At 45.7% G+C, this 17,024-nt stretch overlaps 1 protein-coding gene across 5 annotated transcripts in view; it reads left to right on the top strand.

Annotated features, from left to right (window-relative positions):
• The window catches only part of smtnb (smoothelin b), a 53,896-nt gene that overhangs the window by 20,904 nt on the left and 15,968 nt on the right, over positions 1–17,024 (top strand). For all 5 annotated transcript variants that reach the window (XM_053610522.1, XM_053610519.1, XM_053610521.1 and 2 more), the window contains 5 exons: positions 802–886; positions 5,302–5,666; positions 6,521–6,569; positions 7,139–7,663; positions 11,969–12,042. In XM_053610522.1, the coding sequence (XP_053466497.1) occupies positions 802–886; positions 5,302–5,666; positions 6,521–6,569; positions 7,139–7,663; positions 11,969–12,042 (1,098 nt within the window). The remainder of the gene's footprint in view (positions 1–801; positions 887–5,301; positions 5,667–6,520; positions 6,570–7,138; positions 7,664–11,968; positions 12,043–17,024) is intronic.

The following is a 17,024-nucleotide window of genomic DNA, read 5'->3' as shown; positions in this document are numbered from 1 at the left end:
TTTGAATGTCTCTAATGTTATTTGTTGTTTGGAGTGCTACTTTTTGGTTCCATTTGGATGTTTGTCTTTCTTTTTATTGACATGAATATTTATGTGTAGTTAATTCATATATATATATTAATATGTATATATTTATTTCATAAAAAAAGTACAGAATGTTTTAACGGTACCGTCAGAGCTGTTTCTTTTTGTAATAAAGTTCAGGAATGTTCTGTTTTCATTCAGTGTCGATTTTTACAACTCGATCGGTTGGTCAATCGGTTATCAGCAGGTTCTGCCCAACTTAAAATCCACCATCGCTCGACCTCTACTAATGAGCATATTAATATAAACGTAAGATCTGCCTTACAGATGGACCTACTGTCCGAGCTGCTCTTATAGTGGTTATTTTAGCACACTATAGGTAGGGGGGTGTGTGTGTGTGAGAGAGAGAGAGACACTTTGTCCTCAGTATCTTATCAGGTTTTAACGGTATTCTTTAATGTACACCGTTGAAGCATGTTTCAGCTCGGTTTTTACGATTCCGTCGGTTTATTAACGCGTCTCAATCATGTCCTGCTTCATCACGTGTCTCTCTGTCCTGGTTAACGCCACTGTGGGACCTGCGGTTCACAGTTCAGAAGTCTGTGCGATGCTCGTTTATGTTAAAGCGTCATGTCCGGCGTAGTAGTCGGCTTTCACGACCCGACGTCGTTGGCCCCGAGCTACTAATATCTGATGCTTGGATTTCATGAATTTCCTAATTTTACTTTTATTTTAAAGAATATAATCGTTTTTTTTTTTTTTTTTTTTTGCTTCCAGGACACGCCGAAGGAAACCGTGGACAAGTCTGAACGGGTCGAGAAACTCCACAGCCAAACCCCGAGCAAAGAGTCCCAGCGAACAGGTCAGTTAACCACCAACCCACCCTGAACGTTTCGCCCTAGACTGTCCGATCGATTACAAAACCGACTCGAGCGCACGGCGTTAAGCGTCAACCGCGACGTACCATTAGGAAATTATTACGGCTCCTCGTATTTCTTTGCAGGTGATTATTCTGAAACGTTTCACGCGATTAAATCCTGGCGATTACACGTGTTCTGACTGGTGTGGGATTCATGTGGTTGGAGCTGCAGTTTGTTTAGAGGGTGTAGTCCCGGCTCCGCGGGAACGACCACCTCTGTACGCTTAAGACGTTCAACCAGCACTGGTCATTAAATGACCATAAATAATTGCTCACTTCATCCTGTATTACATCTCTCCTGGGTCACGTAAGCTCCAAGCGAGTTCACTACCTTGTCAGTTTGTCTTCGCTCACTATATTTGGTGCGCCAGTGCGTTTAGGCAGCGTGGTTTTTCTTCAAGGCCTCGAGATGTGTGGTTCTGCTCGTCTATGCTTAGCTGCTCTAAACCAGTAATTTTGCGCTCTTTCTTTGGGGCTCTTTTTTTTTTTTTCCCCCTTCCTCTGCGCCAAACTTGGCCTGGGACAGTTTGGGAAGTCACTGTTTTTGTTATTCGATGAGACACAAAGAAACAGGAAGTTTGGGGCGAGGACAAGGGAGATGTGGAGGTGAACACGCAATTTCACACGGGGCCTGAAAATCAGTTTAAAGACCGTGAACTGTTCTGTTTTTTTTTTTTGTTTGTTTTTTGAGTCAACAATCTTAAAGTTGAATCATAAACATCTAATTACAACAGCAGCGGATTTGTTCTGAAGTTAATGCGCTCCAGTGGCACTCCCGCTCTGAGGGTTTTTAAAAAAAAAATTTTTTTAAAGGAGGAAATCCTTTCCACACTATCACAGTACAGGAATCTGGAAGGATGTTTACATTTCAGTGTGATCTTTAGCCTTAAAGCACGCAGCTAAAGCCAAAACGCAAGCTTCCTCGGGTGGCCCCGTCCCAGTGGTGCGTGTTTTAAATAACACGTACGCTCACGTAGGATGTGCGTTTTGGACACACGTGGTCGGTGTAGGACTCGCTCACGTGGTTGGAGGATGTGAGCTCGAAGTCCTGCAGAACATTTTCTCGTGGCTAATTCGGCGGGATTTTGAATTCCCGGCACGGGTTTCAGAAGTATTATTAATCACGACTCCTTTCCAGTTGTTCATTTGAATCGGAGTCGCAACGGAAGATTCCACGGTGTTTTTGTCTACAGGTTTGGCCCGACCGCTCGGCCATTTCTCCTGAAACCTCAGAGCAGCAGGAGTCCGTCCTGTTTAAATCCGTTCCTACGGCCACGCAGCGAAGCCAGCTGAATGTAACAGCAGGATTTAACCAGACTAGATTCTGACAGTCTCCTCTCTTGAGGAGCGCAAACCTTCCCAGATTATTCTGTGGTGTGGTGTGAGGCGCGCAGAATCCTAAAACCACTTATATTCGGGGCTGGTTTATGCTGTACGTAGGCCGTAGCGTGACGGAGCGTCTCTGACCGTCTCGACCGATAACCAAAGTCACGTGTTTGGATCTGAGGACAAGTTCGTGCGCGAGAAATTCCTCTAGAGTCCGGCTTCCGAGAACCGGGATCGTTGCTGGGAACTCTTTTAAGAAAATATATGTATAAATGAAATAAATGTGTTCTCGTGCAGTGTGGTTTGATGACCGGAGGATGATCCAGGACAGAAAATCTGTGAGAGACCAGAGTCGGTTAGGATTGTGTAACTCTCGTCGTGTGACCTGGGTAAAACCTGACCGAGGCCACTCGTCTGAGACTGACTTCCGTGCCAGTTTGGTCTCTCTATAATGCGGCGATTGTTTAAAAACAGTGGCTTTGTGTATGCAGATGGAAAACAATGTGTTGAGCTTTTGCCAAGGCTTTCAGTGTGACAGAAGGACACGTTTTCTAGTGTGTTTTAATAGTTTAGTCATAAGTAGTTCAGTTGCCGTTTGTATGCCATCAATAATCTGAAGGTTTTTTTGCTGCACACAAATACTTACCGAGCATCGTGTAAACGTTTTGTTAAATATCCTTTACTAAGATGTAACGCGCTTGTTTTTTATGGCGCCAGGTAATGGTTCGCATGGCTTTTTGTTCAAGAACATGGAAATGCTGTATGCGCAGGCGATGACGAGGACAGTATTCCTGCACATGATTAGTAAAGATGAGTTAGACCAGGGGTTCCCAGACTTTTCCAGGGCAAGGCCCGCCAAATGGCATTATAATTTCACCGTACGAGAAAACATACATTTATTTATTTTTCACACCAAATTGTTGAGGCCCCCCGGGCGCCCCCTGGCGGCCCCCACTTTGAAAACCACTGAGTTAGACCATGGGTTAATGATGAGTGATCATCCATAAATCCATTCTCTGTACCGCTCGTCCTACGCAGGGTCACGGGGGGACACGGGGCACAAGGCGGGGAACACCCTGGATGAGGTGCCAACCTATTGCTTACAACGCATGTCTTTGGACTGGGGGAGGAAACCGGTGGGAACCGAACCCCCAACCCTGGAGGTGCGAGGCAAACCTGTTGACCTTTAAGCACAATCAACTGCCCCACCCCCGAATATGGATGGGTAGATATTGATTTGTGTGTGTGTCTATACACACACATATATATTTCACCCATACTGGATTTCTCAGTCGATACCGATAAGCGATTATTCAGAGTGATGTCGGCCGATACCGACAGTCCTGACAGTTCTGAAAGAAATGCAAATAAAAACTTTATTCTCTCCATTTCTCTCCATTTGTGTTTTCCCGCCCTCTTTTGATTGACAGAATATAATCGGCCCTGATCATCAGCTGTTTTTAAACTATTAGCCGATAGCGTGAAAAATATCCTTCATCGGCCGATACGTCGGTCTATCTCTAAAAAAAATAAATAAATAAATATATATATATATATATACAAGTAGAAAATGTCCAAATTTGACCACAGGGTTACCACAGTGCACACGCATAATTAAACGTTCAGCAGGTCTGTTTCCGTTGTTGTACGGAGATGTCGTATGGCAAACACCAGCTACGACAGACGTTCGACGCTTTTAGGTTAAGAAAACATGCGTGTTGTCCTCCATGTTTTCAGAAGAATTTTATTTGATTTTTTTAAACACACAGAAGCTCAGACAAACAACATAAATCGGCGTTGTGAAGTCAGCGGTGTGGAAAAGTGCGTCTCGGTGCGTCTGCACAAACGCCCGGAGGGTCACCGCGTGCAGACGTGGTAATAAAGCGACCGCGTTCCGTGCTGCGCCCCCGAGAGCCAGCGGCGGAGACACGGCTGCACTTCCTCGGCAGATGTGAAAAGCATCAGGGTAGAGTCGTCTCCAACAGACGACGGGGATCTGTGCAGACGTTTTTATTACCTTAAAGGAGCTTAGTGCCTGTGCTCCTCACCATCACGGCCGTGCGACCTCGCACTCGCCGGCTGTCCGAAGCGGGATTTAGAGGAATGACCCGTATGGCCTGTTGCTAGGCTTGTTCCGTCAGTGTTTTGCGTATTTTCTTCTTTTAAAGGTTTGTGAATTTCTTTATTTATTTATTTATTTTCCTCTCTCTCCCATCAAATTCGTCACAATGTCCTAATGTACATGATACAGTGTTGCGTGTAAGTGACCCTCAAATCACTGAACTGATGAGTCCACCCTTCACATCCTGTGCTTGGATTCTCATTTCCTGTCTTCCAGCCGTGCGCCGTTTTGCGTATACGACGGCAGGAAATGTCTCTATCTCCACCCTCAAACCTTCTAACACTTGGAAGTTCTCAGGCTTGGAACCCGTTTACTTCCTGCGTGTGTGGACCTCTGTGTGCTCAAACCTTTTAATTATATACCCCCCCCCACCCCCCCTTCCCCGCCGCTGCGCTCGTTCTTTCTTTAACTAAGGCTATGAAAAATGTTTTCTCAAATGCCAGACCTTGGAAGCTCCTGCGTGACTGGTTTTGCATTTAAAAGTTTTTTGTTTTTTGTTTTGTTTTGTTGTTGCCCCTGTTTCAGTCTGCGGGCGTGTGTGCCGCTGACCACGCTTCAGTTTTGTGAGGAGGAGTACGAGTAAGCCTTTCTCACATTTACCACACCACTGCAGTATCCATCTGAGACTGGATCAGGCAGTTAGCGCTCGCCTCCGACTGCTGCATGAGTCAGAGGAATGCAAATTGGAGTGTTACCTTGTAAATTGGCTGACTGTCTGGAGTGCGGTGTGGTGTAAACACGTGTGAAAGTGGTAGAAGGGGTGGTGGGGTGGGGGGGTTGGGTTGTGGGTGCAGGGGATTCAATCAGAAGGAAATCTACATTATTTTCCCAGAGAGAGAAGTGTCTCGAGGGCCGGTCACGGCCATCTGCAGAACATTTTAGCACATGATCCTTTCGCTGTGTGTTTCAGGCTCTAACTCCGACATGGTGTTGGTGTTCGACCCGCTCCAGGAGGCGGTGTCCTGCCCCCTGACCGCCCGCTCCGAGCTAGACGCGCCTTCCTCCGATGACGTCATACCCCGGTACCGGACCCATTCCGATTCCGGCGCCTCGGAGCGCGGTCACGGTTCCCACGCCTGCTCCAGAGTGCACGCTTCTTCGGAGCAAGTGGACGAGAGACCCGCCGGGTCGTCATCAAGTACGGAGGCCGACGCTCACGTTGAGCCGTGTTCTCTCGCAAGCAACGGTGTAGACGCACCCGACGGGGCCGCGAACTCCGTACAGCGACGGCATGCCGTCAAATACTCCTCTGAAGACGCCGTGCTGAAGCAGAAGGTAACACACGCAGCGATGTCATAGTGGTTCCACTAGGAGGCACTGCTCAGCTGGAAATTCATCACGTCCGCCGCACACGGATGCCGTGTCCTGGTTTTTATAACGGCCTTGTTTAGGCACCTACCGTAAACATTATTGTTTTATTGGAATGAGAGACAACTTTATAGGAGGTCAGTAACCATGCTAAATAAACACACTAGCCTCCAGTTTTCCCCTCTCCAACCTTCTGTCTGGAAAATACCTCCATACAGCAGTGGTAGAAAAGTCGGTGTCAAGGATGCCAGGGGAAAATACCCTGCATGCAAAGCACAGCTTTATAAATATATATATATATTGAGTGATTTATTTAATATTATTATTATTATTATTAATTGTATTATTATTCTTAAAGGTGCACTGGTGATGATTTTAGTTCTAGCAGTTTGAAGATAAATTACAAAACCATAGTCTACTCCTTGACCCCACTTCATCTCCATGGCCACGTACGTATCCGAAACCTCACCTCAGGATCCGCGGCGGTTCCGTCTGCTTGAAAGTATTCTCTAAACACACGTGAAACGCCAAACAGCTTTGATTAGCGTCCGGTCCAGAATGCTCAGGGAGAGCGCGATTTCCGACAGCAGTCAAGAGGAAGGTGGTTTTGAAGGCCCTGGGGTGGTTGGGTCAGTTACATGACACTGTAAAAGCAAAAAAAAAAAAATAATTAATGCACCTCTTCAGACCGAACATCTCCTGCAAGTACTAACCTTTCCCGGTTGCATGTAATGTTGAATGCTAGAACAGGCAGCGAGTACGTCGATATTTGCGTCCACGTTGCGTGAAAGTTAACGTCTCGATTGCTGTCTTCTCTCTAGGACACGTCCAGCACAAACACGCCGCTGTTTACTGTTCGAGATGCCGCAGGTAATTTTTTAATCTTGTACAGGAAATTACGTTTGAATTGGTTGACACTTTTTTAAAAAAATTTTTTTCTTTTCATTTTCCTGCTAACACGTGTATTATTTTAGTATTTATAACCTATATAAGATCGATGCTTGTTTTCACTTTCCGTGCATCATGGAACATAATGAAGCTTCTCGGACACAAGGAAGGAGGAGGACGGATTTAAAAAAAAAAAAAAAGGAAAAAAAAGGTGTTCCCTGTCTTTACAGTATCAAGACGTCCCTCCCCCACTGTCTGATGGCTGCGTCCCAAATCCCTCACTCGTGCTTATGACCGAATAGGGCAATCACAGCATGCACGCGCCTTCCCAGTACATTGCAAGTTTGTAATGCCCCCCTCTTTTTATTTCCTATGACTTTGAAGAGAAGGATCCTATATCAGCTTCAGTAAGAAGGTTAAGAGGATTTGGGACACGCCCTGGCCGTAATTCGTAATTGTTCTTTTGCATGTACATTTGTCTGTTCAATTTTTATTACTGTGTCCTTTTTGTATTCGTCTTTCCACACGTGTCGTGTCCGCTTTCTTTCCAGTACGTGCAAGCAAACCGCCGTCCTATCCGTCGTTCTGCCGAGGGGGTTCGGTCCGCGACCGGGCGCGCAAGTTTACAGAACCTGCGGAGTTGAGGAGTGTGCAGAGAAGCGCGCACAGAGGAACGTCCCCTGCACGCACCGCCCTCTCCGAGCCCGAAGGCGATTCTCAGGACATCTCCTGCTCTTCTCCTTCCCTTCCTTGCTTCTCGCTGTCCACCTCTCTTCTGGACAGAGGGGTAAACCTCAACCAATCGCAGCACGCGGTGGGCGGGCCACAGAGCAGTAATGAAAATGTCAGGAGTGCTTCTTGCAGCTCAGAAGAGGGCGAGACTCCCGGGGGAACAGCATCTCCAGACGCGCAGGAAGTCCGGCGAGATCCTCAGTCCGACATGAAGGCCTTCCTGACCATCGAGATCAAAGATGCGAGAACCTCCGCTACTCAGACTTCGTCGTCTTCGTCTTCGGCCGCGTCGATGTCCGGAGCGATGCCGCGGATCCTCGCTGGCTCTGCCTCGCAGAGAGCAGGTACGGTGCATGATGCATGATGGTCTGTGCTCGTGTCTGTCTTCCATGCGGTCCACACACATCGATGCAGCTTTGAGGCTCTGAGAACCGTTCTAAACCGGCGCGGCACGCGGACACGTCGGAAAGCAGCTTCGGTTCTGTACTAAAGAAGAACCGCGTTTTATTCCCGCGTGCGCACCTAGTCGTTTACCCACAACGTTTTAACGAACACCCTGATGGAAATGCATCTTCGAAAAGGTTCTTTGATGCCACGTCCACGTCCACTTAGTAAAAGTAGTTCCTAGTGATGAGCAGAGTGCTGGATGTGTGTCGTGCAGCAGGCGGTTAATAGTGAGCGCTAGTTATGAAGCGGTTGTAGCGTGGTGCGTTTATACACATACACATCAGTAGGGAGGTTTTTATTTATTTATTTATTTCATCTGGTCGTGGGAAAAGAGGCTGTTTTCTCAGGCTCTTTCTCAAAAGCCATCTCTCTGTCTCTCTCTCTCTCTATCTATCGATCTATCTGTCTGTCTGTCTGTCTTTCTCTCTCTCTTTATATATATATATATATATTTATATTTATATTATATAATATTTATTTATTTATTTACCTAACTATCTATCTCTCTCGCTGTCTCTATCTATCTACCTATCTAACTATCTGTCTCTCTCTATATACATTTATATCTAACTGTCTCTCTCTCAGTCTATCTATCTGTCTCTCTCTCGATCTATCTATCCCTCTATCTCCTCTATCTTTATCTATCTATCTGTCTCTCTCTATCTAATCTCTCTCTCTCTTTCTATCTCTCTCTCTATATCTATCTATCTATCTATCTGTCTCACTATCTCTATCTATCTCTCTCTCTGTCTCTCTCTATCTATCTCTCTCTCTCTATCTCTCTCTCTATATCTATCTATCTATCTGTCTCACTATCTCTATCTATCTCTCTCTCTGTCTCTCTCTATCTATCTCTCTCTCTCTATCTCTCTCTCTATATCTATCTATCTATCTGTCTCACTATCTCTATCTATCTCTCTCTCTGTCTCTATCTATCTAACTATCTGTCTCTCTCTATCTATCTCTGTCTCTCTCTTTCTATCTCTCTCTATATCTATCTATCTATCTGTCTCACTATCTCTATCTATCTCTCTCTCTGTCTCTATCTATCTATCTAACTATCTGTCTCTCTATCTATCTCTGTCTCTCTCTTTCTATCTCTCTCTCTATCTGTCTCACTATCTCTATCTCTCTCTCTCTCTGTCTCTCTCTATCTATCTCTCTCTCTATCTATCTATCTATCTCTCTCTGTGTCTGTCTGTCGCTGTCTCTATCTATATCTTTCTATCTCTGTCTATCTCTCGATCTATCAATCATACGGGTAAATAAAACGATAGCCGATCTGCTTGTCCCATGAGTCCACATGCGCGGCTGTTCTCGGCTTTATAACACGTTTTTATTTGTTTATTTTCTTCATTATAATTAATGTTCGATGCAGGACACGGTAATGATCTGTGTCGTCCCCCCCCCCCCCCCCCAGTTGAGGTCAACCAAACAGAGATCCCCTTTCTCCTTTGAAAAATGTATTTTTTTAATATGTCTAATGAAAATACTCTGCATAATGGCTTTAACAGTCCGTCATGGGGAAGACTGGATCGGGTTAAATGGAACGCAGTGCCGAGGAGCATTAGTGAGCGAAACCACGCATTACGGTGTTTGGCAGCCATTTTGGAAATCATGCCGCACGTCATTTGAACGTTTCCAAACAGTTGAATAACGGTAGAGGGGGGGAAAAACCCCAAAACACCATTTTGTTTTTAAATGACAAATTGTGCAATAATTACTGTGCTATAAAGTGCATCATTTATCGTGTCGGTGCATATTTTATTTATTTTTTCCCCTCCACTACATGGCTGTTTTTAAAGCGTCGCTTAGGCCTCGTTCGCTTAGGAACTGCGTTAGATTGTCAGTCCGTCGCTCAGTGCAGATTATGGAGGTACATATTTACTGTTCAAGATTAAACATCGAGAGCGAATGATGTCTTCAGTGTTAACAATCGTGGTGGGAGGGACACTGCACTAAAAGCTTTACTTTACAATCCACTAATTAAAGGTTACTGCTTACCAGCTGTGAAGGCCAACCAGATAAGCCCTGGTCTCTGTAATCACAAGAAAGCTAGCACTCAGCTTTCTCTCTCTCACACACACACACACACACTTTCTCTCTCTCTCTTGTTCTCTCAGGGTGTGTGGTTTTGTGAGGTGTGTGTCACTGTGCCACAACTCGGTCTTCCTTTTTTGGAAGCACTTTGCTCGTCCTCACATCCTGAAGCAGTCCGGGGCATTTTTGAAAGCCTCCATGTTTCCATTCTGTCATTTATCTCGTGCTTTTACTCACGAAGCATGAACCAGCAGGAGGGAAGAGACGTGATGGCCGCCGGCAGCTGGGATCAAAATCGCTGCCTTGAGCCGGCGCCAAGATTAGAACGTTAACCGTCGCTGACGTGCTCTTCCTCTTCTTTCATTCATTTATTTATTTATTTCCCCTCTGTAGATGGAAAAGAGATCTGTTTGAAAAGCGTCAGTTTGTCTCTACATGACCCACAATGCCTACACACTGACTACGTTTAGAGTAAGACAATATTGTGATGAAGGTGTTCACATGAGTCGCTTTTAGAATACTCCTTTCATGTTCAGGTTTTACGTGTTCTAGAACGTAGAGCGATTAACGGCACACGTCATTACGTCACCGCGCCACGCCGTCCGACGTTCCCTCCAGAATTTCACACATTAACATACAGTTGGTCTTCGTTATGGGACCGTATACAGGTTTGGGTGTTTTGATTTTTAATTTTACGAACGCTTCAAGTGCAGTTAATTATTTGTCATGCTGTACGTGCAAATAGACGACTGCTAGAAGCCGTGGGCTGCGTCCCAAACCACATGCGTGTATTTCGGCTACTATATTCTGTAGCAGGCAAGTACGCGGTTTGGGACGCAGCCGTGCTCTCTTGTTTGCCGTCAAACGGTTGAGCGCTGCCGTGTGTGTACGTGTCCTGTCGCAAAATGCGGTGAAAACTCCCACACGACGTTAATAGTGTGATTAAGGTGTGTACATGTCTGTAATACACATCGATAACGCGACTAAAACAGGAATACTCCACACGTCTTAATTCCATTTGTGTTTACCTCGAGTATGACTTCAGTCGGATTAAGGTCATCAATAATCGCTGTTTACATGCTAGTTTCTTAATCAGAGTATCGTCTTAATTGGGTTAATATCGGATTATTGCTGTCCATGTAAACGCACTGATTGATAGTGGTGCAGTGGGATTGAGCCCTCGCTTCATATCTGCATGAAGAGAGCGATGCAGCGGTACTTATGTCCTTTAGTCTGTCCAGCTCTTTCGCCTCCTCTGCTCGAACAGCGTAAAACGCTTCTGGTATTGTGTCTTTTTTTTTTTCAAAAAAATTTTGTATTATTTTTTTTTTTATTCGTAGCTACGGTATGCGACTTGCTTATCTCCCGGGTTTAAAACTCCGAGAAGTGCCAGTGCGGTGGATTACAAAACCGAATAATGGCCGCCTTCTCCTTATCCCAGGTCATCTTGTGTCTCATGCACAAGTCTTTATGTACACGGACAGATGCACTGTACGTTTAAGTCTGTTTAACTTAAAGATTTACCGTATTATCCAAACAGTAAGGCTTTTGTGCTGCGGCTATCTCTAGCAAAGGCGACGTATGCGTTATCAGATTTTGCCTGGGCCTAGCTCTGACGGATTACTGTTTATACGGTAGGCGTCTTGTTGCTATAGTTAGAACAAGGTTATGGGAAGGGCCACTACTGATGGATGATTTGTCACTAACAGCTCTGAAAGCAGAAAACAACATTACTGTAGCAGGTGAGAAGAATAATAATAATAATAATAATAATAATAATAATAATAATAATAATAAAAACAAGGCAACAGTAAGTCACTCTCTGCAACCGTGGTGAGCAGAAAAGCAACACCAGTAGCAGTCTCGGAAACCTTGAGGCAGACGGAGATACAACAGCCATGCCCCATTATGATTATTGATGTAAATATTAAATGAAGCTCTTGACCTGTAATCTGCATGTCTCTTCACACGTTACGCTCCTGCCACTTGATTGGATACCTGCATGAATAAGCAGGTGAAGAGTTGTTCCTAATAAAGTGGCCTGTGAGTGAATTTGTATATAGCATGTGTGTGTGTGTGTGTGTGTGTGTGTGTGTGTGTGTGTGTGTGTGTGTATATATATATCCTTAAATTGTCTGTACTTATTTATTTTTCTCCTTCAGAGCTAACACTTGGTCTGAGAGCGACACCATTCAAGCTCACCAGCTCCAGCCACTCGACAGGATCCTCCCTCAAGGTATCCGCACACTTCTTATTTATTCTGTGAAAGAGCCATCTCGGTCGTCACGACAGTCTTTCAAACACAGCTGAGCGAAAGCGAGGCCCGAGACATCAATCCACCTGAGTGTCGAGTGCAGTGCCGAGCTGATTTATTTACATTTGACTTGGAATCTCCGGCTTTGCATTTATTTTTGCAAGTTTTTCCCCACACACGTCGCTCTCTCGCACTGGCCTTTCTCCCACACTCCCGTTCTCCTCTACTGAGGACTGTAGGCCAGCGCGGTAATCTCGTTTAGGGATAAGGTCTAATCATCAGGTTAACAGAGGCGCTCTGGACAAACGAAGGATTAATGTCTGGGGGAAATGCACGAGAGGGAAAGCAGACAAAGAATCAGGAAAGCGAGAGCAACTGCCAGAACAGCGACGTGAACGTTTTACGTTGTTGAAATCAAGACCCAGGTAAAAACGAGCAGTAGAATTATTACTGTAGTAAATGTTTACGCCATAAAGACCTGTTTTTACTTGGCTTGGTTTGAGGTTTGATATAATGACAGCTGTTCATACATTATGGCCAAACAAGTAGCATAATTGAACTGTGTCAGAGTGAAGTGCCCCGGGGGTGCGGGAGCAGGGGAACTCATCCTTGGTCTGTTTTGGGGGGGGATAGCAGGGGGAACTCATCCTTGGTCTGTTTTGGGGGGGGATAGCAGGGGGAACTCATCCTTGGTCTGTTTTGGGGGGGGATAGCAGGGGGAACTCATCCTTGGTCTGTTTTGGGGGGGATAGCAGGGGGAACTCATCCTTGGTCTGTTTTGGGGGGGGTGGCAGGGGGAACTCATCCTTGGTCTGTTTTGGGGGGGGATAGCAGGGGGAACTCAGCCTTGGTCTGTTTTGTGGGGATAGCAGGGGGAACTCATCCTTGGTCTGTTTTGGGGGGGGATAGCAGGGGGAACTCAGCCTTGGTCTGTTTTGGGGGGATAGCAGGGGGAACTCATCCTTGGTCTGTTTTGGGGGGGATAGCAGGGGGAACTCATCCTTGGTCTGTTTTGGGGGGGGTGGCAGGGGGAACTCATCCTTGGTCTGTTTTGGGGGGGGATAGCAGGGGGAACTCAGCCTTGGTCTGTTTTGGGGGGATAGCAGGGGGAACTCATCCTTGGTCTGTTTTGGGGGGGGGTGGCAGGGGGAATTCATCGTTGGTCTGTTTGGGTGGTCTCGAGCATGAACGATGCGCTTCCCTTTCTTTTAATATGCAGTACAGATTAGGGAGCTGTGCACTCCTTTAAATGGCATTATTCAGCCAGCTAAAACTAGAATCAGGCCATAAAATGGACGGAGAAGTCGAAGCAATAGACGTTTTGTACAAACACCCAGAGATTAGGATCTAGAGCTTTTTAGCGGACGACCAGTGGAGTTTGTTTAATTAACTGAGATTGGATGTTTTGAATAAGGTTTCTGTTATTAAAGTAAATTTTTTATTTTTTTTTTTTAAAGAAATTCTTAATGGCTATCAGTCATAGTTCAGGTTACACACACGTCTGCCATTCATGGAGTATAATGTACTGTTCCATATCTGATCTGCTGACACTAGATGATCACTTTGTTTTGTTTTTTTTTCTTTTTTATTTGTAAACGAGTTACACTAAGAACATTCTCTTACCTGCCTTGTAGCTAATTTTGTCTGCTCATTTCCTGGCTCCTCTTTCTTTTATGCAAAGTTTCTGGCTGGGTGAAGCCTTTTTTTGAGTCGTGGCTGATATACGACGCGCCGATGTATTACTGTCAGTGCCCAGAATGATCAGAGGCATGGTCTCTGCACAGGCAGCTGTCTGATGAACGTTATTGTCCCGTACAGACTCGCATGCCGTTACTGCAAACCTTATCTTCGGAAAATTCACGTTTATAATGAATATAAACGTATAGCATCCACAACAATAGGTGTGGCTGCATCTGTTCATCTGTCGAAATTGTGTACATTTTTTTTAAAAGATGTACACAATTGCTTGAAGTAATTCAATTCAGTCGAATAAATCTTCCGTTTTTGTTGAACTCTGATGACTAATGAGTCTTTATTCATCATGTATACATTACAGCACAGTGATGCCTCGAAGCACTGTTCCCAGTCGCTCCAGGGTTCCGCGATCACAGAAACGAACGCGAAATCAAGCAAGCTCCGCAACGCTCGCCGGGTTGGGCCGAGACGCGTCATGTGACATCATCACAATGCGCTTTCAGCACTCGGCCCTCTTCGTTTCACGTGCGTCAAACGCGATTACAGCTAAAAGGTCTCATTTACCAGCAAACCTCACCGCGAACAACTGTGCAGAGACATTTGGTTCAGTTTCGCCAGTTCAAGTCGTACATGCAACAACAAAAACAAAAGTTGCATCACAAATTGTTGGGTTTTTTTTGTTTTTGTTTTTTTATAAAAAAGCCGCAGCAAAATCGAGCATTTTTGACCGCAGCGATCACAATGAAATCCTGTACGGACTGTTCTCCCAGAATGTAATAAACTTAGAATCTATTAATAGTTTACTATCGTCTAATTGTCTCGACCACTGACTCTAGTTTGCAGTTCTTCAGCTGACAGCTTGTTGTTTTCTGCTGCACTGGAAGTAAAATGTTGGCAGAGTTGCCAGTCCTCGGATGATCCGTTACCATTCCAAGCGCTCTGATTTTGGAGACTACGGCTTGGTAAAGACCCAGAGCCGTAAATATACGGGTTTAAATAGAGAATTATTTATATTATTGTAGGCTGCAACACTGTATTCAAATAGCTCAGTGCATCAGCTGGGGTGTGTTTTAATATACCATTTTCACGAGTACTGAAATGCCAACCCACTCTGGTTATGGCAAGGAATGTCCTCGATTGCGGAGTATATGACACTTTTTGTGGAAGGATACGATGATGTAAAGTTTCCCATGGAGCCAAATGATGATCCATCACTCAACACCATTGGAGTCTGTTGAAATGTAGACTTTCCACTGAACGGGAGACTGCTGGCGCGTTCGTATGGCAAGTTAATGCGTTTTCCTTCCACCCGAAATATTCTGGGGCTTCTTCATAGATGATCCTGTGCTTTTAGTACACCACTGGGGGAAAAAAAAAATTAATCTGCCTCTCTTTCAGTATTCTATAGAATACAAGAGACGATGCCGGGAGTCCGAGAGCGTGCAGACGGCTGTGGGGTCTCGGTTAGAAGGAGGATGTTGCTTTCTCCTCCGTCAATCAGAGCAGCATCAGTTGTGGGCTTCTTGAGAGGCCGGTAGATGCAGAAGAGGGGCAGTTAGTGCTTTCCTCAGTGTGTCTTGAGCTGCCGTTTGACGTAGCATTCAAAAGGACACTAAAACAAAATGATATACTGTAGAATACCTGGAGTTTTTTTTTTTCATACAGCTGATTTCTGAGCTCGAAGTCTGTTGCAATCATCACACTCGACTAGAGTGGGGTTTCAGTTTATTTAACGCTTGCACACACTTCATTTAGTGTGTTACTGGAAAAGAAACACTGTTCGCCTGTTGCTCAACAGCTGCCTGTTGGCTGCTTGTAGAGGTGTGAAGGGCAAGCGCTCTAAATAGACAGCAGAAGAGGCTGAAGGGTGTTTATACACTAGAATAATGGAATGACTGGTGATAAATAGACATGGCTGTGGCACCTGAGCTGGAGGGGGTGTCCTCGGCCTTGCAGCCATGGTGACTACATTCCAGCCCTGGATATTGGCTCTCCTGTTCTGACCAGCTGAAGAGAAGACGTGTGTGTGTGTGTGGGTGTGTGTGGTGGGGGTATATAGAGCTGGGATTGTCGCAGCAAACTCTGTAGCCTGCTGCATGCACCTCCAGTGAAAGGTTTCATCTTTTGTTTGCTTTGATATTTCCATTACTTGTTCCCGGATTTGGAAGAACCCTTCGCAGGTCCAGGCTTCTGTGTGTTCGTTACTAATAACCAAATATCTTCAAACCTCACCATGCCCGGTGTCGACCTCGACCTCACGGGAACCTCGGAAGACCAGGTCGCACCCCTCACCATCCTGGACGGCGAGTGTGAAGAGTCTGGGCTGGAGGCAGTGATCGGAGATCTCCTTGCCGATTCTCTGGTCGATGACGCCCCAGACAAGGACGGACGAAGTGCCGACGAGGAAGTGTGCAGGCTGGAGCTCACTCTCCAATGTGCTGTGCAGGAAATCCACTGCGATCTCAAGGCATTCAGCGGGCACATCGGCGCACGTCTTGACGAGGCCGCAGCTCGGGTTGCCCCAGTTGTCGAAGCCGTCGCTACCTTGCACGAGGAGAATCTACGATTACGCCTGCAGCAGGAGACACTCGCCAGGCAGATAGTAGCCCTGTGTCATGCTCTCGGGCTTCCAGCAGCTCAACTTCCTCCGGATCAAGATCCTGAACCTCCAAACAAATTGCAATCTGACAGCAGTCCTGAGCCTATCCCACATCCGCCTACCTTTGCCCTCCGATGCTCTTCCTCCACATCTTCGCAGACCGGTTGCTTCTCCCGTAGCAACAGCATGGTATACTTTATGATCATATGTTTTTTTCCTTTTTGCAAAAACTCTGTGCCAGCTTGTAGCCAGGCTCGCATTTCTGCACAGTGCAAGCAATGTCCTATAGGCCAGTTTTCAAGTAAGTAACGATGCACTCTAGTGCACGTATGTGGCTTAAGGCACTGTGCATTTACACTAGACAAATAGTCCAAAAAAAGATCGAGCGTTATCCCTAGATAAGAGCAGCTGTCACAGGGAGGGTTAACCTCTGTGTCCTCTCTTCATGCCTAATCCTTTTGCTGTCCAAGTTCCATACCACTCGGGTCTACAGCTTCATCCTGAACAATGCTCAGTTCTGTACGATTCTTTAATCAGAACTGCGGCCAGCATGTCTAATTCGGCACCAAAAGGATTTTTGCCCAGCCAGTGACCCGAGTATTGTTTTGTTTTGTGGTAGTAGCAGTACATTTTCTAGCACTGGGACTTGCTGCACTCAGTTACCTTAATT

This window comes from Ictalurus furcatus, chromosome 22 (assembly GCF_023375685.1).
Source record: "Ictalurus furcatus strain D&B chromosome 22, Billie_1.0, whole genome shotgun sequence".
Classification (NCBI taxonomy): Eukaryota; Metazoa; Chordata; class Actinopteri; order Siluriformes; family Ictaluridae; genus Ictalurus; species Ictalurus furcatus.
The sequence above is the reverse complement of the archived record's forward strand: the minus strand, read 5'-3'. Positions and strand labels throughout refer to the sequence as shown.